At 41.6% G+C, this 25,157-nt stretch overlaps 1 protein-coding gene across 1 annotated transcript; it reads left to right on the plus strand.

The window, feature by feature from the left end:
* The first annotated feature begins 838 nt into the window (after positions 1-838).
* LOC115389546 (sialoadhesin-like) lies at positions 839-17,989 on the plus strand. Its single transcript, XM_030092953.1, is given in 15 exon segments — positions 839-993; positions 1,251-1,595; positions 7,907-8,104; positions 8,292-8,630; positions 9,732-9,956; positions 12,969-13,310; positions 13,793-14,017; positions 14,100-14,186; positions 14,188-14,361; positions 14,447-14,704; positions 14,837-15,094; positions 16,941-17,028; positions 17,155-17,212; positions 17,416-17,504; positions 17,593-17,989. Coding segments are annotated over 14 exon segments (2,730 nt in total). The 5' UTR covers positions 839-938; the 3' UTR covers positions 17,494-17,504; positions 17,593-17,989.
* Positions 17,990-25,157: the final 7,168 nt, after the last annotated feature.

Genomic DNA, 25,157 nt, shown 5'->3' on the forward strand with positions numbered 1-25,157 from the left:
GCCTTGGGCGTAATGCAGCTTATTGAAAAACTTGTGCCTGTGGCTCACGTGCACGGAAGAGGGGAGCTCCTTCCTCGCTCGTTTAGTAGCGCTCAAGTAAAATTTAAGTTTCTTTTACCTGGTGGAGTCTGTGCTGGAGTTGTGGCAGTGCGAGAAGCCAGTCTTTTCTTATTTTCTGGAAGATCCTGCTCAGTTGTTGCTCACTAAGCATCTGGCGGAGTAATGGCGGACAAAACGAAACCGAACTAATCAGTCCAGTCGGAACGTGCATTACATCATTCCTTTCAAATTCTCCCCCAAAAAATGCTGGTGCCGGACCGGCACTGCAACTTTCAAGTGACAATTTAGCGCTGTTAGAGGTACTTGTAATGAATATGTCAGGGCACATTGTACACATCATTAAAAATGTGTAACATATTTATGGTGGAAAATAGGTATTTTTAAAGTTGAAAAACTCCTTAATGCACCTTTAATAGATAAACCAAGAGAATTAAACCATCCAACATAAAAACAACCGGAAAAAAGAGCATGAAATTTCTTTCACTGAAAGAATTCAGTTCACTTTCCATCAATATACTGTCAAAAGAAGGACTCCAGCTGAACAAGATTCTTCAACATATAAAAATGGTTCTTCATGCAGACTGAAAAAAGACAGAACAAGGAAGTCAGACGACATTTTAATGCTGAGTTATTTCAGGAAGTCCCCTCCTTGTTCTTGTAGCTTCTGTTTCCATCTGCTTCAAGTTGAAAAGAGGAAGGATGTGGTGTATTTTATAGCATCATTTGTATTTTATACTCACTCCATTAACCAGTTTTAGCTTCACAGATAAAGAAACATTTCTGTAGATGAGCATTAGTGCGACTCCATCAGTTTTATTTCATTTCTTTCCGACCTTTGACATGTTTCCGTGCCACTGATACCAACGGGAGGAGCAACGATGGGCTTAACAGCAGCTCGCTGTGGATTTGTTGTTTTTCTCCTTTGGATGCCAGGTAATAGCAATTCACATTTGTGTCTGAAGAATATTGATGAAGTCCACGAGTATGAATGTCTTCAGTTTCATATGTGACGATAATATTTAGCTCGAACACTTTTGGCTGTGATGAGAACAGAAACTCTTTTTTACGGATTTACTGAATCAGTTTACTGAGTTCTACTACTTTACCGTCGATGTTTAGTTTTTCCGTGGTGAGTGTGAAAGTGATCAGTGAAGGCTGAGGAGATACTAATGGGTGACCATTTCTTCCAGTGCTTCATTGCACAGAACCAGGTTGGGGAGTGACGTACACTTCCACTAACATCTGCGCCGTTGAAGGATCCACAGTGGACATATCCTGCTCCTACATATGTCCACCCACGTACAAGGTTGTGAGAATAATCTGGACCACAGAAGGTCATGAAAGTCAGCCTTTGGATCTGAGAGAAGACCCTCAATATTCAAAGCGAGTGCGGTATCACTGCAGTAACAACAACTGCACTCTGACAATAAAACATCTGAGCAGCAGTGATTCCGGTCAGTACTTCTTCAGGTTCATTACAGACAAACAGGACAAGAGATTTACTGGTCAACCTGGAGTCACTCTCACTGTCACAGGTAATTCTTTATTCTTCTGAATTGTCTAGTTTTGCTAATTCTCATGAAGGCTCAATCACTGTCATCTGTCATAAACCAAAGGGTTTAATTCGGCCTGCAGGACATTTCTGTGTGAGAAAACTTTGATTCAAGTGTTCATAGTGACATTCCTTTTTGATCCTTCGATGTCGGCTCCTCCTATCATTGTGAAGCAGAATTCACCAAGCGTCGGATTGTTCACCCACTAATAGGGAACGTGAGCTGGGTTTAGACCGTTGTGAGACAGGTTGGTTTTACCCTACTGATGATGTGTTGTTGCAATAGACGTTTTGGGTGTCTATTTAGGCAACAATGGGGGAAAACACAACTTTTCAAAAACGCTGCTTCCCCACATGTACCATGGCAGTGACAATACCTACTTAAACACAGATGAACAATAACAGCAGTGTTTTCCTCCACAGTGTCATGACTCCCAGTCCATGTTCTCCTGGACTTGGCAGTTTTAGAGTTGAGAGTCACCTGTGATAATTATCCAACTTCATCGTTTGTGCATACAGACATCCATGTTCTCACCACTCTTATTGTTTATGGCACATTGCTCTCATAGTTTGTCATCATTTCATCACAAAACAACCAGCAGTGCCAACTTGTGGCCTGGCATGCTAACTACATCACATTTCAGGGTGTTTTCACACCTGCCCACTTTAGCTCGACCTAACAGAGTTTTTGGACCGAGCACGACGTGACTGGGTTGGTGTGAAAGCGCCACTCGCTCTAGTTGTCGCTCTAACTCGCCCACCCCGAGAGCGGCTGAATGGGGTGGTCTCGGAGGGGTTTGGGTCGATTTGGGATGCGGCGCGGCAGATGTGTGAAAGCGCACCGGCTTTAGCTCGACCCAAAGTCTCGATACTGCGCCTTAATGAACTACACAGGCTCCTGTAATCAGCTCAATCCCGGGAAAAGTGATCACGTCAAAATGGCAGAAAGAAGAAAGTCTCTGCAGCTCACTCTCTGGCAGACTCACGTGATAACGATGATTTTTTTTTTTACACTGGCTGTTGCGCGACTTTAGCCCCCCCATTTTCTGTTTTGATTGACAGGTAAGTAACAGTCTCGCACACGTGTTTGATTCTTTGCGGTTCGATAGCAGCGGCGCACCAGACTAATTTACCGATATTTTTTTTCAGCGTGAAAAATATGTGTGGCGTGAGTGCGTGACAAGAGACCGAAATGTGTGACTGTCACTGTCGTGTTTACCATTAGAAAGGCTGCTGTTTTGGTTTTATGTCAACTTCCGCCTGGTTGTCATGGATACCCCACACTTCCCTTGTTTAGAGCGGCTGCTCTCAGAGGCGGGGCGTGCCAGCAGGCAAACCAGGCAATTGCCTGGGGCCCCAGCTTTTAGGGGGGCCCCCACAAGAGACCCCCTGAGAGACCAGGTACCCCAAGTGGTAATACATGTACTGCACAGAAAAGGCAACAATCAGCATTTATGATGCAATTATGAAACAACAACATAGCAAACCCCCTTGGGGGGCCCCGCACGGCCCTATCAGCCTTCAGCGCTGTCTGCGTCAATCAGGCGAGCCTCAAGGTTTATTGTATAATATATACATATAGATAAGCCAGGGCTTTCAAGGACTTCTGTTGGTCCCTGGATCTAATAGAAGAGATTAGTGGTTCTCTCAGTTTTTCAGTATACATATTATAGCTGGGCCGTTAACAGCAGTAACGTGCTGCATTCCCGCGGGACTCTTATCACGTGAGAAAAACAATGTCGCCGTCAAAGTTGGGTCTGGGACACATGCAAGCTGTGCAGTTCACTTTGATATATTTTAGTGTGGATGTCTACCTGGCCCAGCCTGGCTGAATAACGCTGTGGGGGTTGTGAACAAGCTGAACGTGTCCTGCGCCACGAGAGTCACACCGCGCGCCTGCTGAGTGTCAAAAAAAAAAGAAAAAAAAAAGGAAACACACTTGCACTTTTAGCGGTGAAACACAGTCCATTCCTCATTATTTGCCATATTGAACTTGGCCGAATTATCAGAAAAATCACGAGGAAAAGGCTGGTATGAGGCACAAACTGAAATCAGGAGGGCAAATATGAAAAAATGAAAATCAAACTTAAATTACGTGTTTTGCCGGTGCACCGTTTCTCCCGCTGGGCTTTCTTGAGGTGCTGAAAACACGCAAAACAAATATATCCCTTCAACACACAATCTGGCTTAAAAAAGATAAGGATGAGGCACAATTCGGTGTGACTGAATTTATCCTTCTCTGTCTGAGAGCTGGAGATATGATGAAGTTTGAGGAAGTGTGCGCTCATAAGAAAATTCCATTTTTCATCTGTTTCTGACTTGGTTGTGACTTGGTTGATGACACATGAACACAGAACTGTGTCAAATTACCTGTTGGTTACCTGTGATGCTGCTGATTATTCATGTCTAATTGAATAAACAGAAACTCGTTCTTGATTACTTATTTGTTATTTATGTAACACACACACATTTTGAATGGCCTTGGCAGACTTCAAATCAGCCATTTTAATCACGATTAATCGCGATTAACTCCAGGATTACAATTACTCATGATTAAGGAATTTAATTGTTGCCCGGGTCTAACACATATCAAATGTCCCAAAAATTGTATGCCAAAAAAATTGTTTTTTTCGGTGTGCACGGATGGGGTGGGGGCCCGATGAATTTTTTTTGCTTGGAGCCCACAAGGACCCTTGCCCACCACTGGCTGCTCTGCGCAGTCATGAAAAGCACGTGTGAAAAGGGACGGTATCAGCTGAAAATTGAAACGTTGTATCTTTTTTTACTGGTGCAGCTGCCTTTGGCTCGACCCAAATATATGTGAAAACAGCCTCAGTCTTTCTGCTTTTTCTGTGGAAACAGACAATGTTCTGAAACTTTTCTGAAACAGAAAAGCAAAAGTGAATCGTTTTCACTGGAAAGATTGTCACGTACACAGAGCCTCAGTGATTCTGAATGATCTTAAACCTACACTAAGGAACTTTTCAACCTTAATAAAACATTTTAATATCTTTTGTGATGATACTTCAACTTACAACTAGTTGAATGATCCCTCTGTCATGGGCTGAGGGCGTCAGTATTGCTTTCACTTGGACTAAGCAGCTGTGAGGAGGGTGGTAGGAACCCTGCACACTAAAAAGCTCCAAATGTGCAGACTGCTTTACGGCATGCGTCACATCATGATATAACATTGTTTAGCCACCATTAGATTCATTTACATTCATTACCTCGTCGCTATCCGTCCTTCACACAGCCACTGGAAACAAATGAAGGCGAGTTCAGTCCGACAGCATGCCACCAGGAGCAGCAATTTACGACGCCACGCGCTAGTGCTCATGGGAACTGTAGTATTCGGCCAGGCAAAACACTGCTGCTTTTGTCCACTGGCGCCGCCAAAATCAACGAAAACTGAAAGTTCCTTAGTGTTGCTTTAATGTGTTCAAAATATTCCTTTGAGTTTGTGGACAGAAAATTGCATCAAAATGTTTCACTTAGCCTGCAACAAACAGACAGTGGTATAAAAAATAACTTGGATAATTTAACAAAAAAATCAGGCATGAACAACAGATATAGTAATGTTATATGTTCATTTTGTTTTTCATGAGGAACACAGCATGAGAAATAGGGTTATTTCAAATTAATGAAACAAGAATTAAACAAAAAAGTCAAACAGGAGAAAGGCTTTGAAAACGTAATGCATATTATAAAAGTGGTCTTTTCTTGCATTTGTGATTAAAACAAACAGAAAAAATATATCCCTCATCTTCACGACAAATATCAAGTCTATTGAAATGATCTTTTTTTAAGGTCAGTGGAACGTTATTTTCTTCACTCTTCACACAATGTAGACTTCAGTTTTCATCTGTTTTGCAGAGTCACAGTGAGCGCTGAAACCTCCCACACACCAACACACACAGTCTGTGAAACATTTGCATGTGGTGAACTCCTCGTATGAATACTGAATGAGGAAGTTCTTCTTTATTTCTTGCATTTTCTATGCAGATCCACCTTCATGTGGCTCCTTCTGTTTGTGCAACGAAGTTCCAGATACACACTGAACACTGCATGCTGTCTGCATCACAGTTGACCATTTTTTATGTTTGACAGCAGTAAAAATACTGCAATAAATATTTTTCAATTAAAAATTTCAAGATGTTTTATCATTTTTTAAACAGAGTAAAATATAACTACGCAGTGCTCGTGCTGCAGGTAGCAGTCAGTTCTGACTTGTACAGTATGTGTTGAGAGGGACATTAGGTCCACCAGTGTCCCTCAAATTTGGGGAAATGAGGCCTGTTATGTTTTCATGTCTTCTGTCCAACATAATTGCATTACTCTGTGATAACAGAAATAGTTATTATATTGAGAAAACAGTCTCTCTGCTTCATATTTAGTCAAGTCAGACTGGCTCATCTGACTTTCTGAATAGATCTTTTACAACAGTGAGGACATTGTTTCCTCAGGGCAGAAGTCATTTGGACCTTACTGTGAAATAATTATACGAACAAAGCTCAAAAATCCACTGGAAAACAATGAATGCCACAAAATTTTGAAAATCTTCCCAGATGTGTAAGGTGCATGTTTGCTCAACATTAAAGGTTGTATAGAGGATTTTCCATGGAGAGAGAAAGCCAGTGACAGTTAGTCCTTTTTGAAATGCTGCGCATGCGCGACCCACACCCCCTCCTCCCCTGCTCTCTACGGAGGAACGCCTCCTCCTTACGCAGAAAGTAGCATGTAGAAACTTAGCATCATAGCGCTAACACATAGCTACCAACGTGTCCTTTTGAACAACACAAACACAGCGAATATGAGTAAAATCCTGTACTTGCGCCAAATCCAGGACCTGAGCCGTCCCTGCTCTCGGGTGGATCAGAGGAGGACGGGCGAGGTTTGTGTGGAGCTGCAGGACTGGAGCAGACTCGGAGCTCACAGCTGATCTGTGTGTGGCTGCAGCATGCAGACGTAAACAAACCCCCCCCTCCTCCTCTCGCTCTCCTCCTCTCACTCTCCGAACTTTTTCATACAAGTCTCGTTTTAACATTAAAACATACATTGTTTGAGGCAATTGTCTCAAGTCTACAGGTGAAAAGGTAAACTGAACTGAAACAAACTGTTGATCGCGGCAGCAGAGCCGAGCATGGGGGGAGCGGGGTGAAGCGCGTGGGAGAGGGGGGTTACGAAAACGGCGTAGGAGCATGACAGTTACGCTACAAATGTAGAGAGGTTGATTGACACGTTAGAAAACCAATAGATAACGAGGCTACCTCCTTATTGATTAGCTAAAGTAATGTTGGTTTTACAACGTCCAGAATTGATTATTTATTTTGTTTTTTTCGATCATGATAAAAACAAGACTGCTACATCTTAATAACGCCATTTTTTAGCTTGAATTCATTTTTGTTAGTAATAAATCTTCTATACAACCTTTAATCTCTTCAACCATCCAACTTCCATGTAGCTTTCTTCAAAGTTCGCCCATTTTCAACGGCAGTTTTTAACCTACAAATATTTCTTGTCCATCACAGCAGTAACACAGAGACTGAGGTCCCGTTTACACCCGTAAAAATACACAATTCTCTGTGGAAACGGTGGTAAATGCAACATTCTGAAAATGCTCCAATGGTTTGGTGCATGGGGGAAAACACTGCTGCTACTGGGACTTCTTCTGCACATGTGACAGTACATGAACAATGACAACGCTTGCGTCCAGTTTTATGACTCCCAGTCCATATTCACCTGGGTCTTGGCAGTTTCAGAGTTGAGAATCTTCCAGAATAGCAATCCAGCTCGGTCATCTGTCCTTGAATGTCCGTGTTCTCATCATTGTTAGTTAACAGAGTGTTGTTCTCTGGGTATGTGTGCATGGTTTCATTATAAAAACAAACAACAGCACCCGCTCATGGCCCAACATGAAAGATACATTGTTTTCAGCAGTTCTGCGTAAACTGATATTTTCAAAAAGTTTCTGTGTCAATTTGAAACCTTTTCTGAAACAAAATCCAAAAGCAACGTGTTGTAGCTCAAAACTTTGTGTAAATGGGGCCTTAAACTATTCGACATGCACGTTCACTTAAGCGTCAATAACATTTAGGCTCCAAGAAGTGATTTTGGATTCTTGAAAGAATTCATCCATAAAAAAGATAAATGAAAAAGATAGGTGAGAGCAGAACATGCAAACTCCTCACAGAAAGGCGCTGAAGCAAAGCTTCAGGCAGCTCAACTCATTGTCCACAATCGGGGATGTGTGTATGTGAATATAAATAATTTCATGCCACTTCTTTATGAACACAGGTCTGCAGAGTGTGTTTTCTACCTTCAGCAAACTACAGTGTTCTGGCAGCACATGTCAGTTTCCTGGTCATGTTTCCTACATCTGGTACAAAAATGGAGAGAAAATCCCAGGAGAGCCAACTTTCGACTGGGTTCATTCCAGCGACAGCTACTCCTGTGCTGCTGAAGGACATGAGGACTTCCCCTCCCCTCCGCAGTGTGAGTGTACTCCATCCTCACCAGCACATCATGTAGAACCTCATAATGTTTATAATGTCATAACTTCAGTGGAATAGCAGTTCAAATAAAATCTAATAAAACTGTTACGTTATGAACCTCTATCACATTTAGGTTATTTCTGTTGGTCTTGATTTTTTTTTTGCTTTAACAAAGTTTCTTCTTTCAGGTTTAAATCGTCAACCCTGCAACAGAGTGACATATCAAAACAGAAATATCTGTGCGGTAAAAGGATCCTCAGTGGACATATCCTGTCAGTACGAGAGCAGAGGATACATCACATCAACGTTCTGGTTCAGTCCCAGTCGGAGGCATCAGTGGGTGAATTCTTCTTGGCCAGAGAAACTCAGCAAAGACCCACAGTTTGCAGGTCGTGTTGGAGATGATTATCACACACTGAGAATCAGTGATGTGAGAGAGAGTGATTCAGCCGAGTATCGCTTCACATTCAAAACAGGAAGCTTTGAATGGAGGAGCAGTTTACCTGGAGTAACTCTGACTGTCACAGGTACGGAGACACAAACACTCACAGAGTGAGAAACACATCGTACTGCTAAAGCTATTTTATACACATTTTAGTAGATCAGCAGCAATGTAATATATTTCAGAGTGAATTTAGCTTCTTCAACAAGTTTTCACTTTCAAACAGGATCTCAGTCACATTTGATCATTTGTGTGATTCCTGGACATTATAGACAACGCTTTGTGTTTCACCTGAGGCAGTTTGTGTTGAGCTACACAGACAATATGTCAAATATTCAAAGAATTTATGACGAGACACACAGAGAAGATCAAGTCAGAGAGGAAGCTGCAACACAAAAGGCAACATGAATTCACACAGTCACCTCAAAGCTCTTTCACAGAGAAATAACCAACTATTCCTCACGAGCAAGAACAGACAACAGTGGAAAGGGGAAAAAAGAAAACATTTTTGAAGTTGTGGAGAGGTTCCAAAATCTGGTTTGAGTTGTGGGTGACAGAAAGAAACAGCAACAAGCAGGTTCTCATACAAACTCATAGATCCACTCTGTGGTTCAGGTTAACTCCCAGGTTCCTCAGTGTTACTGGAGGTCAAAGTGAAACAACCCAGAGTGACTGTGTTGGATGATTTGTCACTCAGGTGTTTTGGGCCAATTATAATCAAAGTGCAATTAAAATACAACACAACCAGGATTGTATGTCTTTAGACAAGCTTCCAGTTTGACAAGTTCATTAATATCATGTAATAATAATAATAATAATAATAATAATAATAATAATAATTTAATTTAAGCAAAGCTATTCAGTTTCTGTAGGATCATGTTGAGACTCTCCACTGTGAAGGATCGGTTTGGTTTCAGAGGAAAACAAACTCATAAAGTCCTCACAAAGATTCACGGCCGCATGTAATTGTGAAATAATGGGTGGAAAAATAACTTTAAAAAATATATTACATGTTTTGTGCAGTATTCCAATGTACGTTGTTCATATTCATTTTAGAGGTAAAAACACGTCAACGGTAGCGTTAGTGTATTGTTGTTTTTGTGAAGTTCTGTGCGCACACACAAAATGTGTGTGTTGTCATGTCCTTATGCTTGATTCATTACTATTTAATTTCTTTTGTTTAAAGATCCAGATTTGCAGGTGAAGGTGACATCAAAAAGCGGTTCATGGGCAGGCCTGGAGTGTCACAGCCGATGTTCTCTACCTAATAATCCCTCGTATGTTTGGTACAAGAATGGACAGAAGGTGGAGGAAACACAATATGCTTATTATCGTTCAAACAACTTCTATTGGACAGACAGTATGTCCTGTGCTCTGAAAGAACATGAGGATTTTCCCTCTCCTCCAGTGTGTGAGTAATTTACTAACATCTCCTGACTTCATGGCGCCTCTGATTGGTTGTGTTGTAGTGATGAGTTATCCCAGTTATCTATTTCATTGGTTCTTCACTACAGAGAACCAGTTCTTTTGACTCCCAGTTGGCTCCTCCAATATTCTTCTTCTGAAAATGAATTTTATTTGCAAAAAATATTGCAAAACTATGTCATTAAAATATAAACAGTATATATTGTGGAATGTTTATTTCTTTGACGGCTGAATATACTCATCGCTTTTTGCCTGATCAGCCTTCTGTTTTACTGAGATCACAGCCTTTTGTACAAACTGCTTCTAATCCAGGGGATTTTCCTCATTTTCGTTCAGTGGCCACATTAAGTTAAATTCATTCATTCATTTTTCTTTTTTTTTTAACAATAATAATTCTGATACAAAAAGCTTGCATAGAACCGTCGGGAACATAGGTGCTTTCAACACAACAAAAAACGAAAAAAAAGGATTTTTCTCATTTTGCTCAAAAAGTAAGAAGAGAACGTTTTAATCCCACCCCAAAGTCCTCATCATTCACATGACAGTGAAATTCCAAATGCCTTTTGTTCAAACTTCCTCTAATCCAGGGGAGTTTACTCATTTTAGTTCAGTGACCACATGAAGCTCATTCATTCATTCACTTTTCATTTGTTTCCAGCAATATTTCTGATTTAAACAAAAAAAAAGCTTTCATAGAACAATCAATAACCTTAGTGGTTTCAACAAAAAGAAAAACTTTTTTTTCATTTTGCTCAAAAAGCAGCTGGAAGAAGAGACCTTTTTAATTCCAGCCCAAAGTCCTCATCATTCATGTGAAAGTGAAATTCCAAATGCTTCCTGTGATCAACTCAGAGACAGGATGAACAACAAAACCTGTGGTGTAATGGCTAAACAGTAAGATGATGAGGAAAAAACAAACACGTCAGCATTTCATGACAGATTCTTCATGTAACGTGATCGATCGGACCCACTTTCTTTACACTGAGACCAGACCATTTGTTTGTAAAGCAGCTTAAATCTGTGGCTGTTTTGACTCTGCTTGTGTGTGACATCCAGGCTGTTTCAAAGTTAACTCCATGTACAGACACACAAAAACTTCTGCCAGTGGTTCTAAATTTAGGTGTCGTGAAGTTTGTGTCTCCCCTCCATTTATGAGTTGTTACCTGAATTGTGAAGATTTTTTTTTTATATTATTTGGTAGAAAATTGTTAAATGCTTTGAATACAATTTCAGATGTAGAATATTATAAGATCAGATGGAGTTTTAATAGTTTCGATTGAATAAATAGATTGGTGCAGACCAATAAAACAATTGTGAGAAAATTCCTCATTTTTATGTTGCACTAAACCGTCGGACGTTCCGGTTTCAGCCCCTCTGTCCTGCCCCTGCCCCTCCTGTTTAGTGCATAAACATTTGTCATGTCGATAAACAATCACAAGCAGCTTAAATAACAACCCCCCATCACCAAACAATCCAAGGGCTTTTCATTGATGCAAACACATCACTGTTGTACAGCAGAAAGACGTCATACAATAAGGTAAAAACTGCTTTGCACCTTAAGCCTGATTTACGGTTGTCCGTCACGGCGACGTCGTGCAACCCTACGCCATCACTGATCATATCTTTCTTCTGCGTCAAGGGAACGCCCTCCTCTGCAATTTCACCGCCAAGCCGCTAGGCGGGCGTGGCTGTGTGTTTATTTGTGGGTGGGTCTTCGCGGGTCTGTTGTTTCTCTTCCGGTCAGTCAGAGGCAACAATGATAAACCAGATATTATGTAAAGACCCGGAAACTATGTTCTGAGCAGACCAATCACAGCCCTCGATGTTCACGTCACCATGTGTCACACAACGGGTGTTTAGGATTTTTGGGAGGTGCACATCAAGCCCCAGCATAGGATCTGCGTCGCTGCGACGCAGAAGCATAAAAAGGCCTTTAGACCTGATCGATTTTGCTTTTGGGTCACAGAAACTGCAGCTTCTCTCACGAGGACACTGAGTGAACGGAGCAGGAGACACTCTGGACAGGCTGTTCCTACATTCACTAGAACAGGGGTGCCCAACCAGTCGATCGCGGAGTGTCCCCAGGTAGACCTCGAGGTGCAGGGGGAAAAAAAGTTTGTGCAGTTAAAAAAAGGAAAGAAGAAAGCAACGTGAGTGTGCGTGCGCGAGCGAGTAAGTGTGTGTGTGTGTGCACACGGATGCAACACGCTCCAAGCATGACAATCATGCCTGATGCATACTGGATACGGTCCGGCTGCGGTCTGGAATCACCACAGCACTGTGATTCACACCGCCTGCGGTGTCTCTGCAGTCCGCTGGAGGAGGTTGCCAGATCTGTCGTTGTCCCCCGAAAGCAGCCCAAACCGCCATCTCGGTTGAAAATGCACATTAAAACCGTATTTGTATGATAAAAAAAAAAAAAACGTAATAAACACAGAATCATTTCATCAACCCGTCCGACGTGTTCAAAAAAGAAGCTTGTTTTAGCACAAACCCGCCCAATCTGGCAACACGGAGCTGCTCCGGTCATAGAGCTGTTTTTCTGCCATTTTGGTGTCATTTGACTTTCCTGCAGTGACGAAGTACAAAACCGTTCTTTCTTCACGTTGTTTGTTCTGCATTCTACCAGAGGAAGTAATAAAAAAAAAAAAGAATATTAAGGCAATAACACAACATTATTTATTTATTTTATTTTGAAACTATTGCGACCCCGAAGGATTGACTACTTGAAAAGTAGATCTTGGCCCAAAAAAGGTTGGGCACCCCTGCACTAGAAAATAAGACACATCTCCTCAATTCACAGCCTGAGGTCAGACGAACAAACTTTTGGTCCAAACAGGAAGAACGTTAAAACACAGAGGAGCCTCTCAGTTCAGACTGAACTTTAACCTGCTTGTAGAGATCTTTTCCTAGATTCCATGCTTTATGCTGATTTTCAAGATCAGTATTCACAAAGTAAAATGACATTAAATGAGTTAATCATGTTTATATGTTCCAGGTGTCTTCGGCCAACATTGTAACAGAGTGAACTGTCCTGACAGAAGGATCTGTGCTGCTCTGGGTTCATCCGTGGACATTTCCTGCTTTTACCAAAGCAGAAATTATGTTAAATCCAAGTTCTGGTTCAGTCCTGATCGCAGCGGAGATCAGCACAGGCTTCCAGAGGACCTCAGAAATGACCCACAGTTTGCAAACCGCATGGAAGTCTTGGAAACAGAAGGATTCTCCACTCTGAGAATCAGTGACCTGAGAGACGACGATTCAATCCAGTATCATTTCCAGTTCACAACCTATAACTCCAGAACCAGCAGTTTATCTGGAACAAGACTCACAGTCACAGGTATGAATCCAAGCTAAACCTCACAATGTCATGTTGAAAGCTTTCTTTTAAACCAGGCAGGAGGGATTCTAGGTTCCTTTGAAGAGGAAAAGGATTTAACGGTCACACCTAATGCAAAATGAGAGACGTATTCCTCCTCTTCTGCAGCTGTTCTGGTTCTTTGATGAGACATCATGGTCCCAATCTCCAAAAGTTTCACGTCTAAAAATGAGTGTAAACTTGATTTTGCGTGCGGACACGTGGAAGTTGGTTGTACAGAAGGAAATGACACATTTTTTTTAGTGTTTGTGCAAGAAATATAAAAATAAAATATATATATATATATATATATATATATATATATATATATATATATATATATATATATATATATATATATATATATATAAATTTATGGTTCAGATTACAATCAGATGAACTGTTCAAAGTGTGTTTTATTCCTTCTCACAACCAACACTGTTCTGTCTCTTCCTCTCATGTAGCTCTACAGGTGAAGGTGATCAGAACAACCATCCATCCATCCCACACTGAAGCAGAGCTCGAGTGTGACAGCAAATGTCATCAAGCTAGTCATGTTGACTATGTTTGGTTTAAAAACGGAGTGAAAGTTACGAATAAGAAGAGACTTTATGAGGCCCGTTTTCATCCAGGAGATGTCATCTCATGTGCTTTGGAAGGACATGAGAGCCACGCCTCTCCTCCTCTTTGTAAGTTGTTTGGTTTTTCTAGCAGTTAAAGTTTCTATGTTTTGTCTTTTTATGCTTGAACACGTTGATGTTTTCCCTCCAGATGTGCTGAACGTGCCCTCAGTGTCAGTGAGTCCCTCTGGTGAAATCATGGAGAACAGTTCAGTGACTCTAACATGTAGCAACTGATGCCACCCAATCAAGAATAAACACCACCTGGTACAAGAACAAAGAAACAGTGGTTGGCCTTGGCCCACAGCTTGTCCTCCAGTCCATCCGATCTTCTGACTCAGGACAGTATTACTGTACATCTGAGAACGAGTGGGGGAAGAGGACGTCTCAACTCATCTCCTTTGATGTTGAATGTGAGTCAAATGAAAGATATTGGAAAAACAAGTGTCGATTCATGGAAGGTCAACTGACTTCTGTTTGAATCATCTCCTCTTTCAGATCCTCCAAAGACCATCGATGTGTCGGTGAGTCTTCATGGAGCGATTGTGGAGGGAAGCTCAGTGACTCTGACCTGCAGCAGCGATGCTAACCCAGCAGCTAACTACACCTGGTACCGGAATCACCACAAGCTAGCTCATGGACCAGAGGGCACTTATCATTTCCCCTCCATCAGCTGGGAGGATAGAGGAACCTACAGCTGCAAATCTGAGAACAAACATGGAACCATGTCTTTATCTCGACCGGTAGATGTTCAGTGTAAGGACAAACTTGTTGACCAACTTCTTTTGGGTTGATTTAATTCATGAGAACAAAAACAGTTTCTCCAGTTAAAGATGTCTCAGGTGTGTGATCAGATTCCTGAGTGGTTTCCTGTACGTTCTCCTCCAGATGGTCCAAAGCTTCCCTCAGTGTCGGTGAGTCCGTCTGGTGAGATCGTGGAGGGAAGCTCAGTGACTCTGACCTGCAGCAGTGATGCTAACCCAGCAGCTAGCTACAGCTGGTACAGGGAGGGTGAAGACACACCTCAGGCATCAGACAAGATCTTCACCATCAGTGACGTCAGTCTTGAGCACAGCGGAAACTATTCCTGTGTGGCTCAGAACAGCAGAGGACGTCATGCATTCACAGTAAACCTGCTGGTCAGAAGTAAGTTTCCATCCCAGCATGCTGCAGTAAAAACCAGGGCTGTTAAACTCAGAGAGGCTGAGGGGCTGCTGGCAGTGTTGTCTCATCAGAGTCATGTGAACACGCATTTACACACATTTTCAAGTTAGGATGGAAATCTTGTGTTTTGGTTTTCATTTTATGAGACGTTGCTGGCAGCCATTTAAAATAGCTCATGTTAGAACTTTTTAGAAGCACTACGATTCCGTCTTCGCCTTGACAACTTTTGGGAAATGCTCCACCTCTGTCTCCAGATAAATGGGATAAAACACAACTTTTCGGAAATGCACCGACTTGATCTCGTGTAAACGAGGGAAAATACAACTTTTCAATAACACTCCTACTTCATCTCCATGTAAAGGTTTAAAAATGTAACTTTTGAAGATGGTCGCACTTCGTCTCACCCACTAGCACTCACTAGTGGTCCTACATAAAACATCTTTTTCAAACATGGAACTTTCTGAAATGAAAACCCAACATTGATAAATGTATAACCTGAAACGTATGAAAAACGGCCTTCATGTTCCAAAATGTTCAACATATCAAGCTTTGTTCTTTAAAACAAATACTGAATAATAATGCAAGAGTTGCGTTGCTTACACTCATATTTTCTTCATATAAAAAAAACCAGCATGCACATCTGTTTGTAATCGTGCAAATAGTGTTTTAAAGTCTTCTGCTTCTTTCTGAACAATTTCTGAGACTGTCCTCTCCTATAAAACAACCACATCTGTTGTTTTTTCATGCCCCAAAGTGACTTCCAGCCGTCACATAAATAATGCCACAGACCGATGAAGTGTGATGAGGGTATGGGTCAAGTTGCTCTTAAAAGTAGTTTCATTTGACCACAAATATAATTCTCTGTGTTGAATAATGACTTCAGATTTTCTACACACAACAAAATCATTAAAAAGACTTTGTGAAACAGGTCAAAGAAATTTTTAACCACAATTTAAAAAAAGACTAACAATCTTTGTATTGTAATTGCTACAATGCCAGTCAAGCAACAAATACAGAATTTATCTTCATAGTATTCATTCGTTTTATGTATGTGATCTGTAATTCTTTTGTTTTTACGTAAGTTCTTTCAGCTGTTGCTTTGCTGGTTGGCAAGGACACACAGATTTTTTTTTTAAGTTGTTCCTCTTAAACTAACTACATTTGTAAACAAATACTCTATCTGAGCATTAAAAATTACTTACATTTGTTTTTGAAATAGTATTCATTCATTTTTTTTAATTCTGTAGAGTTTATTCATACTGCTTCAACACTTTGGTTCTGGTGTAAATCAATCTGTCTGTATGCATGTTCCACATTACGACATTAAGATCATACATTTTCAAATGTTTACATTGTATTCCTGAAGATTCTGCAGGAATGTGAATTAAAAAAACACAGATCATGTATATAAACCGAGTGGATACCACGAAGATAGTTAAATTTGCTGCTTGAAAAATATTATGTAAATTTCAATACAGAGATTGACACATTCTGTATTTTTATTGCAGTTACTGGTAATCCTTTGATCTGTTTCAGAAAATATTTCAAAGATTTAGGTTTTTTTTAAAGTGAAACTAAGTCATTCTTCAATGCAGAGAATCAATCGTATTTGTGGTCAAACTACTTTTAAGAGCAAACGATACATTAAAAAGCACAAACACACAGTCAGTCCATGACGTCATTTACATCCCTTGATTTTAAAACGTACCTAATGGTCGTAATTTTGTGCATGAAAAAACGTTGTTCTCATTTTCTAGAGTGAGGACAGTCTTGGATTCTTTTTCGATTCCAACTGCTGAGACTGAACTCTTTTGTTTTTGTGTTTTAGCAAAATTCCACAAGATTATGAACATCATCCGTCTGGTTCTGGTGGTTCTGATGCTGATTCTTCTGCCTTTCCTGGGTCTGTGGATGACGTAAGACAATGGAACCTCAATATCATCAATTATTTCTATTTTTCACATTCATACAGTGTTCTTTTGTTTTAGTCACAATTTTAAATGAACAGAATGTGGAAGTACTCGCTGTGTTTTTCAATTCAGAAAGAGGAAATCCAAGAGCACACCACCGCAAACTCATGAACGCATGGAGATGATTGAGGTGAGAGGTCCTGGAGACATTTCTTTTCTTTTGAATAAAAAACATCTGAAAACATGGGAAACAATGGGGAAAAGAAGGAAGTCACAAATGTCATTCAAACCAAAAATAATTTCTTCAGATCTGGAACGCCGTCACTGCTGACACAGCAGTCAGTCACATAAATGAGTTTAGTTAAAAGTCACTGTGTCATCTTCCCTCATCAGCTGGACTCTCACTCTGGTTATGAGAACACTGCAGACTTGAATCCAGACGGTCCAGAGGAGCAGGAAGACCTTCAGTGAAGGTCATTCAGGTTTGAGCCTCCTGGATTCAGTGAGAACGCTTCACTCAAAGTGAATAATGCTGTTGAAGAACCAAGACATTTGTTGTGTGGATTTTAGGTAAACCACAGGTGAACTTGCTCCACGGATGTTAACGAGTAACGTAACTTGACCCCTGGTTGATGCCTCAGTACAGTCAACAGAACCAGCTGTTGTAGGATCCATCATGGTGTTTCTCAGGACTCCATCCCCAGGGCAGTCCTGCCCTCCTGCACACCTCCAGCAACCTCTTCAGAGGGCCTGCTCAACATTTACTGAGACTTCGAAGGAGTTCTCTGATCACACCGACTCATGTCTCACTGTGAATAGATTTTTCCAGACCCTCGACCTCAAACTCGTTTATTTTAGCATCTGATATTCTGCCTTCAGATCATCCACGAGCCCTGAAAGCTTAAAAAAAAAAAAAAGAAAGAACCTTTAGTGCTTCAGCTACATTGCTACTAACCTCTCCACAAAATGAAAAACAGAACTGCGTACACAACCAGTCAGTGACCAGGATTCTTCCATCTGGCAGCACAAGACAGCACATCTGCAGAAAACACCTTTTTCCCCAGATCATGGAATAAAAGAGACCAGAACTGAACACACTTCTCCAACTGAACATGAGCAGTTTTATCAGCACATGACTGAGCAAAGCACCGTTTAGTTTGGCTTTGAAACTCTTGATCTGATGTTTGAATTGTTGAACTGTTCTCATGAAGTGTTTGGTAGTAAACAGATGTTCTTTATAAACATCTCATTTTTCTTAAGTATCTATTCTTCCCATGAAGTTGTTGCCACACACGTGCACACATGTGCAGTAATTCCATTGTATAGTGCGGTGTGTTGATGTTTCCACTCACCAATACAACTCTCACAAAACTGAAGTTGAACAATGTTTTCAGTCTATACATTACAAATGTTGAATTCAGTGATACTGTACAATACTGTTCAAGAGCATGACATCCCTAACTTACCTGCCATACCAACTTTAAACACACACACACACACACACACACACACACACACACACACACACACACACACACACACACACACACACAATGTGTAATCATTTATTATTTTGTAAATAAAGGTTTTAAGATTTAAAAAAAATGCTTTTTAATGTCATACAAGTGTGAATAATGTCTTTTCTGTGCAGAATAACAACTTTTGCTCATTGTTGATTTTTCATTTTGGTTGTAATTTCAATTGTTTTCATTTATAAACAAAAAGAACAATAAACTTAAAACAAACCCCCATGTGTGGTGCTTAAACAAAAACTAATTTCATTCGTCTTCCTGACCGCTTTGTCCTTTTCAGGGTCGCAGGGTGCTGGAGCCAGTCTCATCTTCATTTGGGTGGGCTCCACCCTGGGCTCCACCCTGGCCAGGCTGTCGCAGGGCGAACACATAAGGACAGAACCAATCTCACTCACACCGAGGGGCAGTTCAGGGTCGCCAATAGACTGTGTGCAAGCTTGGTGATGTACTTCCAGCTTCTCCAGTTATCGGCAAAAGAGTTTCTGGTGAGCTTCCTGCTCCATTCATAGCAGTGGTCATGAATCAACATCAACACATGAACGCTCTCACTCCGAAATATAATGTCAAGGATGCTTGAGTTTCAGAAAACATTATGAATCTGGTAGCAAGTATATGTAAAGGGTGTGTACTCCTAGGCTGGTCTGTCACCTCTGCACACCCGTTAATCACTGCGTTGTGTTCGATGTGATGTTTCTGACTTAAGACTCAGACAACCACTGCAATAAAAGAGGGATTTCCGTCAGTAAACAGCACCATAAGTGGCCGTGAAATTTCAAGTTACAGTTTTTTTCGATTGCTAAAACACAAAAAGGACAAAATTGGGCACGATTTTCACAACCTTTACTTCTGTCCCCAATCGCTTGACTCAATTTGTTACTACTTTAGATTTCCTTATCATATTAGAACTAGGCATGGGCCGGTATGAGATCTTGACGGTATGATAACCTTAGGCAAAAATATCACGGTTTCACGGTATTATAATTGCAGCTCTAAAATGTGTACTTTGAATGTCTGTATTTAAAAAAAAAAAGGAAAAACGTTTCAATTGAACAGTCTTTTATTTTTTCTGCTTTTTCTGTCCTAAAAATAAAAACAGACATACAAAATAAAACATTACACTTGTGTCTCTCTTCCTCACATCATGTTAGCGAGTAATCAGTTATCAATCTTAGCAATAAAGACTGATGAAAGAAAAAAGTTGTAGATAACTTATTTTTTACTCAATCAATCAATCAATCAATCAATCAATCAATCAATCAATCTCTTTATTTGAGCAACAATAATAACATTAATTGTCCATTTATAGTAGTAGTAGTACAGTAATATTTGAACTGTGCTCAAAAAGGAGCAGGTAGAAGTTCGAAGAACTTATTAAATCTACCCCTTCACATTTAAGAATCGCACAAATTGAATCCCACATCCATTAGAAAAAAAGAGAAGAAAAGGAAAGGCAGATACTGAGGCAGATATGGTAACTAGCATGCTATGATAAATCCTTAGCAAGCTAGTTACCATCTCTGCCTCAGTTAAAATATTAAAAACGTTAGTAAAAGGTAGAGATGAATAAAAGATAAGATATGGTAGTTACCATATCTGCCTCGGTAACGAGCTCATTTCACTAATGTCAGACGCTAATACGCTCGTTCATTTCAAGACAGCATTAACTTTTCCTTAAATTTAGCATACAGCGATGGGTGGTGCTCCCGTAGATGCGCTATCATATTCGATGTATTGCCTTCTCGGGCTGCCACTGTCCTCAAGCACGTTTTGCACGTCGGGCGACCTTCTTCCTCCAAGCCGTGGCCGTTCACGGTAGCCGAAGTATTCCCAAACAGCCGACTTTAAGTCCGCTTGGACGGCGGAAAAAGTTCCGGGGGCTCGCCTCCTCCAGCCGCCACACAGCCTGCAGAGCTGCCTGCTGGTCACTCACTGCTGGGGGGGGGGCGCTTCAGGCTGCAGCTGCAGACAGCGTGAGGGACCTCTACTTTCTCCCTGATTAGGCGTCACATTAAAAAAAACGCTCATACCGCCGGAACGGTATGACGGAAAATTTTAGTGGTTTTGAAACCTTGACTTTTTCATACCGTGGTGTACCTTAAAACCAGTAACCGGCCCATGCTTAATTAGAACTCTAACTTTCCTTCTTTCCACTCTGACGTAAATTTCACATCACCTTGTTGTCAAAACATAGCACACAATTTTTCAGGTTTGCAAGCACTTCTCACATAAAATCTCAAAGCAGCAATCCACAACACAGAGATATGCAAATCTTAAAACCTTCGTCCCACTGCTTCAATCAATGAAGGAGGCTTGTGGAGATGTGGGCTTTGAGGCAGAGCCGGCCCGGGCTTGTTGTGCACCCCAGACGAGCCCGAGACGAGCGCCCCCATTCAGTGGGGTGGGGGGGTGGGGAGGGATGGTTGTGGGGGCTCACATGGTGCGTCGGGCGGGGAGCGGGGGGCTGTGGTGGGGGGTTGCAGTGCTCACAGTGAGCATCAGTGGGGGGCACACGTATGGCCGGTGGGTGGGGAGGCGCGGAGCGGTGTAGCGCGGTGCCTGCATGCTGCGTCAGGATCCGTGAGTGGGGTGCTGGATGGGCCCCCCCGTCTTTAATTCTGGGCCCGGGACAACAGACCCGTTTGTCCCCCCTGTCGGCGGGCCTGATTTGTGATGTTTTGTTCGTCTATGAGAGAAGGGGGCATTGTCATTAATCCAGTTTGTTCCATTTCTGTAATTGTGTTTTCAGTTTTGCTCTACAGTGTTCTGTACATGCTTGGTCGTGTTCAGCCAAAATCTTAGTTGTGTTTATTCAATGAATGGTATGTGTGTGTCATGTGAAAAAATGGCTGTGTTTACTAAATGAAAAGACGAGTTCCATTTTGTGAACATGTTAAGAGATTTGACGGCAGAGTTGTTTTGCAAGGGGATGTAAGGGTTTAGCTATTTGTGTGTGATGTTTGGAGTTTTGTGTGTGCACTTTTGAAAAAAAGGTACAGTTTTGAAAAATGTGTTTTAGCAATCGAAAAAAAAAACTTTAACAGCTGTAAATAGGGACTAATGTCCCCCTTTTCAACCAAACTGGTTCCCTGGTCGAATCGGGGCCTTGGCCACAACGGTTCTAGTCCCGGGCCTCCTGAAAACCGGCTTTGCTTTTCCACCCGCCGGGAGCCACGGAGGTGGAGGTGGAGCCAGGTCATTGCGTCATTGCAGAACGTCAGTGCGTCACTGTGGACACAGCCGCTCACGAGCAAACCACAACTGTGGCGGACTCCCATAAAGTGTTTCTGGCTGTGTATTTTTCATGGCCAGCTATCAAAGCATCATCCAGCTGTTAGCCACGCCCACTCTCATCTCACCAGAGATGGCGTTTGAGAAAGAAGGTAAATATCAGATGTTTAATTGCTCAGTAGTGAACATGTTACTGTTACCCTAGCTGCTAACGAGTATGATAGCATCAATCACATATTACAGTTTTTCTCAAATGCTAAAACAAATTTCACAAACGTTTCCTCTATGTTCCCCAATGTCGAAACACAACACCTTTTTCTAAAGCTACATAAACACAACCACACCTTCTCACTTCAAAACTCAAACTTTCACACGAAAAGAGCAGCTCGAAGCTTTCAAAAATGTAGACACTGTAAACATCATTACACACTACAGCAAAACAACTGAAAACACAATTGCTCAATTTGTGAGAAGGTCCTTTGTTTCATAACTGCCAATGCATATTTTTAGAAACTTTACAGTAAGGGATCTTAGATCTCTGAGGATTAGGCATTTAGATTTGTGAGTTTGATATGAAGAGTCGAAATCTACAGAAAATATTGCATGTACACTACTGTAACACAACTCAATGCAAAAACAGAATCTATTGCACACAACAGTCCTCTTGAAAACATGTTCAGGGTGTGAAGTTTTTTTATTGGGACAAAGCTCAAAATTGAGCAGGGCCCTCATTCAGCAGGGGTTAGTACTGCCATGGGGGGGGGGGGGGGGGTGCACTACTGACATGAAGCGTTGGACTAGGGGGGTGGCGCTATTGAAACGGGGAGTCGGAGCGGGAGAGGGCGGGACTGAGCGGACACTACAAGTACTTCCGCTAATCGCGACACACATGAATGGGATATCACATGCTACGTCCCCCCCACCCACGGGCAACGCCCCCGTTGGAAGGCCTCCACTGGGATGTCAACACAAGCTAGCTCCATTACCCTTAGGAGGTTCTCTGTAGTGTATGGTTGTCTTTCATTAACCTTCCATCTCCACAATGAGAAGAACTCCCTTACAGGGTTCAGGAAAGGGGAGTAGGGTGGCAGACTGGCGCTCAAAAACTGGTTACTGTTGGTGGTGAACCACTCTCTGATTTGGTTTGTTCTGTGGAAGTGGACATTGTCCCAAATGAGCACTTATGTACCACTGACTAAGTAGACGAAAAAAAAAAAAAAAAAGTGGGGAGTAGTGGTACCTCTTCTGCAACTTGATGGCAACTCCCTTGACCATTCGCACTTGAAGCAATTGAAGCCCTTACTAATGGTTTCTTTCTTATGTCTGAATTCTGGCTTGTGTTATACGTCACTTTGGACAAAAGCGTCTGCTAAATGAAATTGTAGAATTGCAGAATTGTAAATGGGATGTGTGGGCCCAGGATGGTGTTGTTGGTGGTCCAGGAGGACACATTAGCAAGAGGTGTCTTCAATTTTGAGTCGTGTGTGATGAATGACGCCAGGTACGTTCATTGTGTTCAAATATTGCTGCCTGTGGCAAGCATTTTGCATCACATGAGCTTTCATTTGAGAATATGTGTAGAGTTTTTTTGCAACTTGTGTTTTAGAAAGGAAAAATGTGTTTAGATTTATGAGAACGGAGGATTGTGTTTTGTGAATTGTGTCTTCATGTGAAATGTGTTTATGATATTGGCAAATGATGGATAGATTTAGTAAATGTGTTTAGACAAGTGGTCATGTGGTTTAGAGGATTGGCTTTTGTGTTTTAGCATTTGAGAAAAACTGTAAATAGATTCAGTGAATGTATGATGATGTCTGTCTTAAGGACTGTGAGCTGCAGATCTCTTACTGCCTGGATCCACCGTCACGCTACCGGTGGACAGATTTCAGGGGAGCAGCACTTTGTGCTAGACTTCCATGTGCGTGGCATGAGTTATTTCAATACATCTGCGATCTGATGGAGGGTTTTAATCTTTCTGGTGACTGATGTTTTTGTGACACATTGGACTCGAACATGCTCCATCATGTCATTGATCTGGAATATTCTAACTTCAGTTTCAGGGGGACACTGTGTGAAGGAAACACTGCTTTGACTTGAGCAGAGAGGAGTCCAGAACTCTCAGCTGAATAACAACAGATGTTATTCTGGTGGCAATCGTCTGAAAAACTGGGTTGACTGAGGCCCTGTCCACACGGAGCCAAAACGGTCATATTTTACAAAACGAATTGCATAAAGACGGAGTCAGCAAAAAAAAAAAAAAGTGTCCACATTAGTGAATTGGAGACGCATGTAAACACTGTAATACATAACCACACCCACTGGCGGCGCTGCAGTGCAGTAATAGTTGGGTAGTGCACATGCATATAAAAACGCGTTGTATTCATGTTGTATTGCAAACAAACACAAAGACGGCGACCTCCGGAGCGAAAGTTAAGGAAAGTTTGGTGTGGACGGACGACGAGGTACAATTATTATTTTGCACAGATATTTAAAAGACATTTTGAAGCGCCATTGTTGTTGTGGTTCTGTCAGACTTCCGCGCATGCGTCCTGTTGTAGAAGCGGGGCGATGACGCAATCGTCTCAATAAATATGTGCGGCAAAGGCGTAACAGCGGAGACGTCTCAGGCGCGTCTTCAGATTTTTCCACTCTGGGACCCGGCTTCAAACTTTGTCATTTTCAGAGCCCTGTGACGCTGGCTCCGTGTGGACGATGGGTGACTTAGTACAAATATTTGTGCGGATTTGTCTGAGCTTGGCTCCGTGTGGTGTTGAATATTTTTATAATATTCTTTACATCATGCTTATTATATTATGTTATTTACTATTGTTCATGTAATGCATGTCTCTGTTAGTTATAGTATGCTAGTGGACACAGGCGTAGAAAAGACATGTATCCTTTTTCTGTTCGCCAGCCTGCCATGTTTCATTTTTACGGCAGCCTCTTGGCAGCTGGACAGTTTGTTTTTCTAAAGCTAAGACTACAGGTCAATTGTCTTTCTGTCTCCCTCTGGTGCAAATGAGGCTCATTGGATAAGAAATGTGACACTATGATTTGTTGCACAACACCTGGCATTTGGAGACTTGGAGGCTGAGAGGGCCTCCCAAGGGTCACGGAAATTGACCTTTGTAGGGAGGGGGGAGCAATTGTGTCTTGACGAAGACTCAACTAAGACTCAACGAATGGTTTGAACAATTGTGTCTTGACAAAGAATTAATTAAGAAGCAATAAACTCCAAAGAAATAGTATAAATAGATGGAGCGGAGAGCGATCGGGGCGTCAGTTCTTTTCGTCGGTCTGACTGCCGGAGGGTTTTTTTGAAAATAAAGTCCTCCTTTTGCATTCTGACTCTGACTCTGCCTGATTTTTCTGAGG

The sequence above is a fragment of the Salarias fasciatus genome, chromosome 6, assembly GCF_902148845.1.
Source record: "Salarias fasciatus chromosome 6, fSalaFa1.1, whole genome shotgun sequence".
Lineage (NCBI taxonomy): Eukaryota > Metazoa > Chordata > Actinopteri > Blenniiformes > Blenniidae > Salarias > Salarias fasciatus.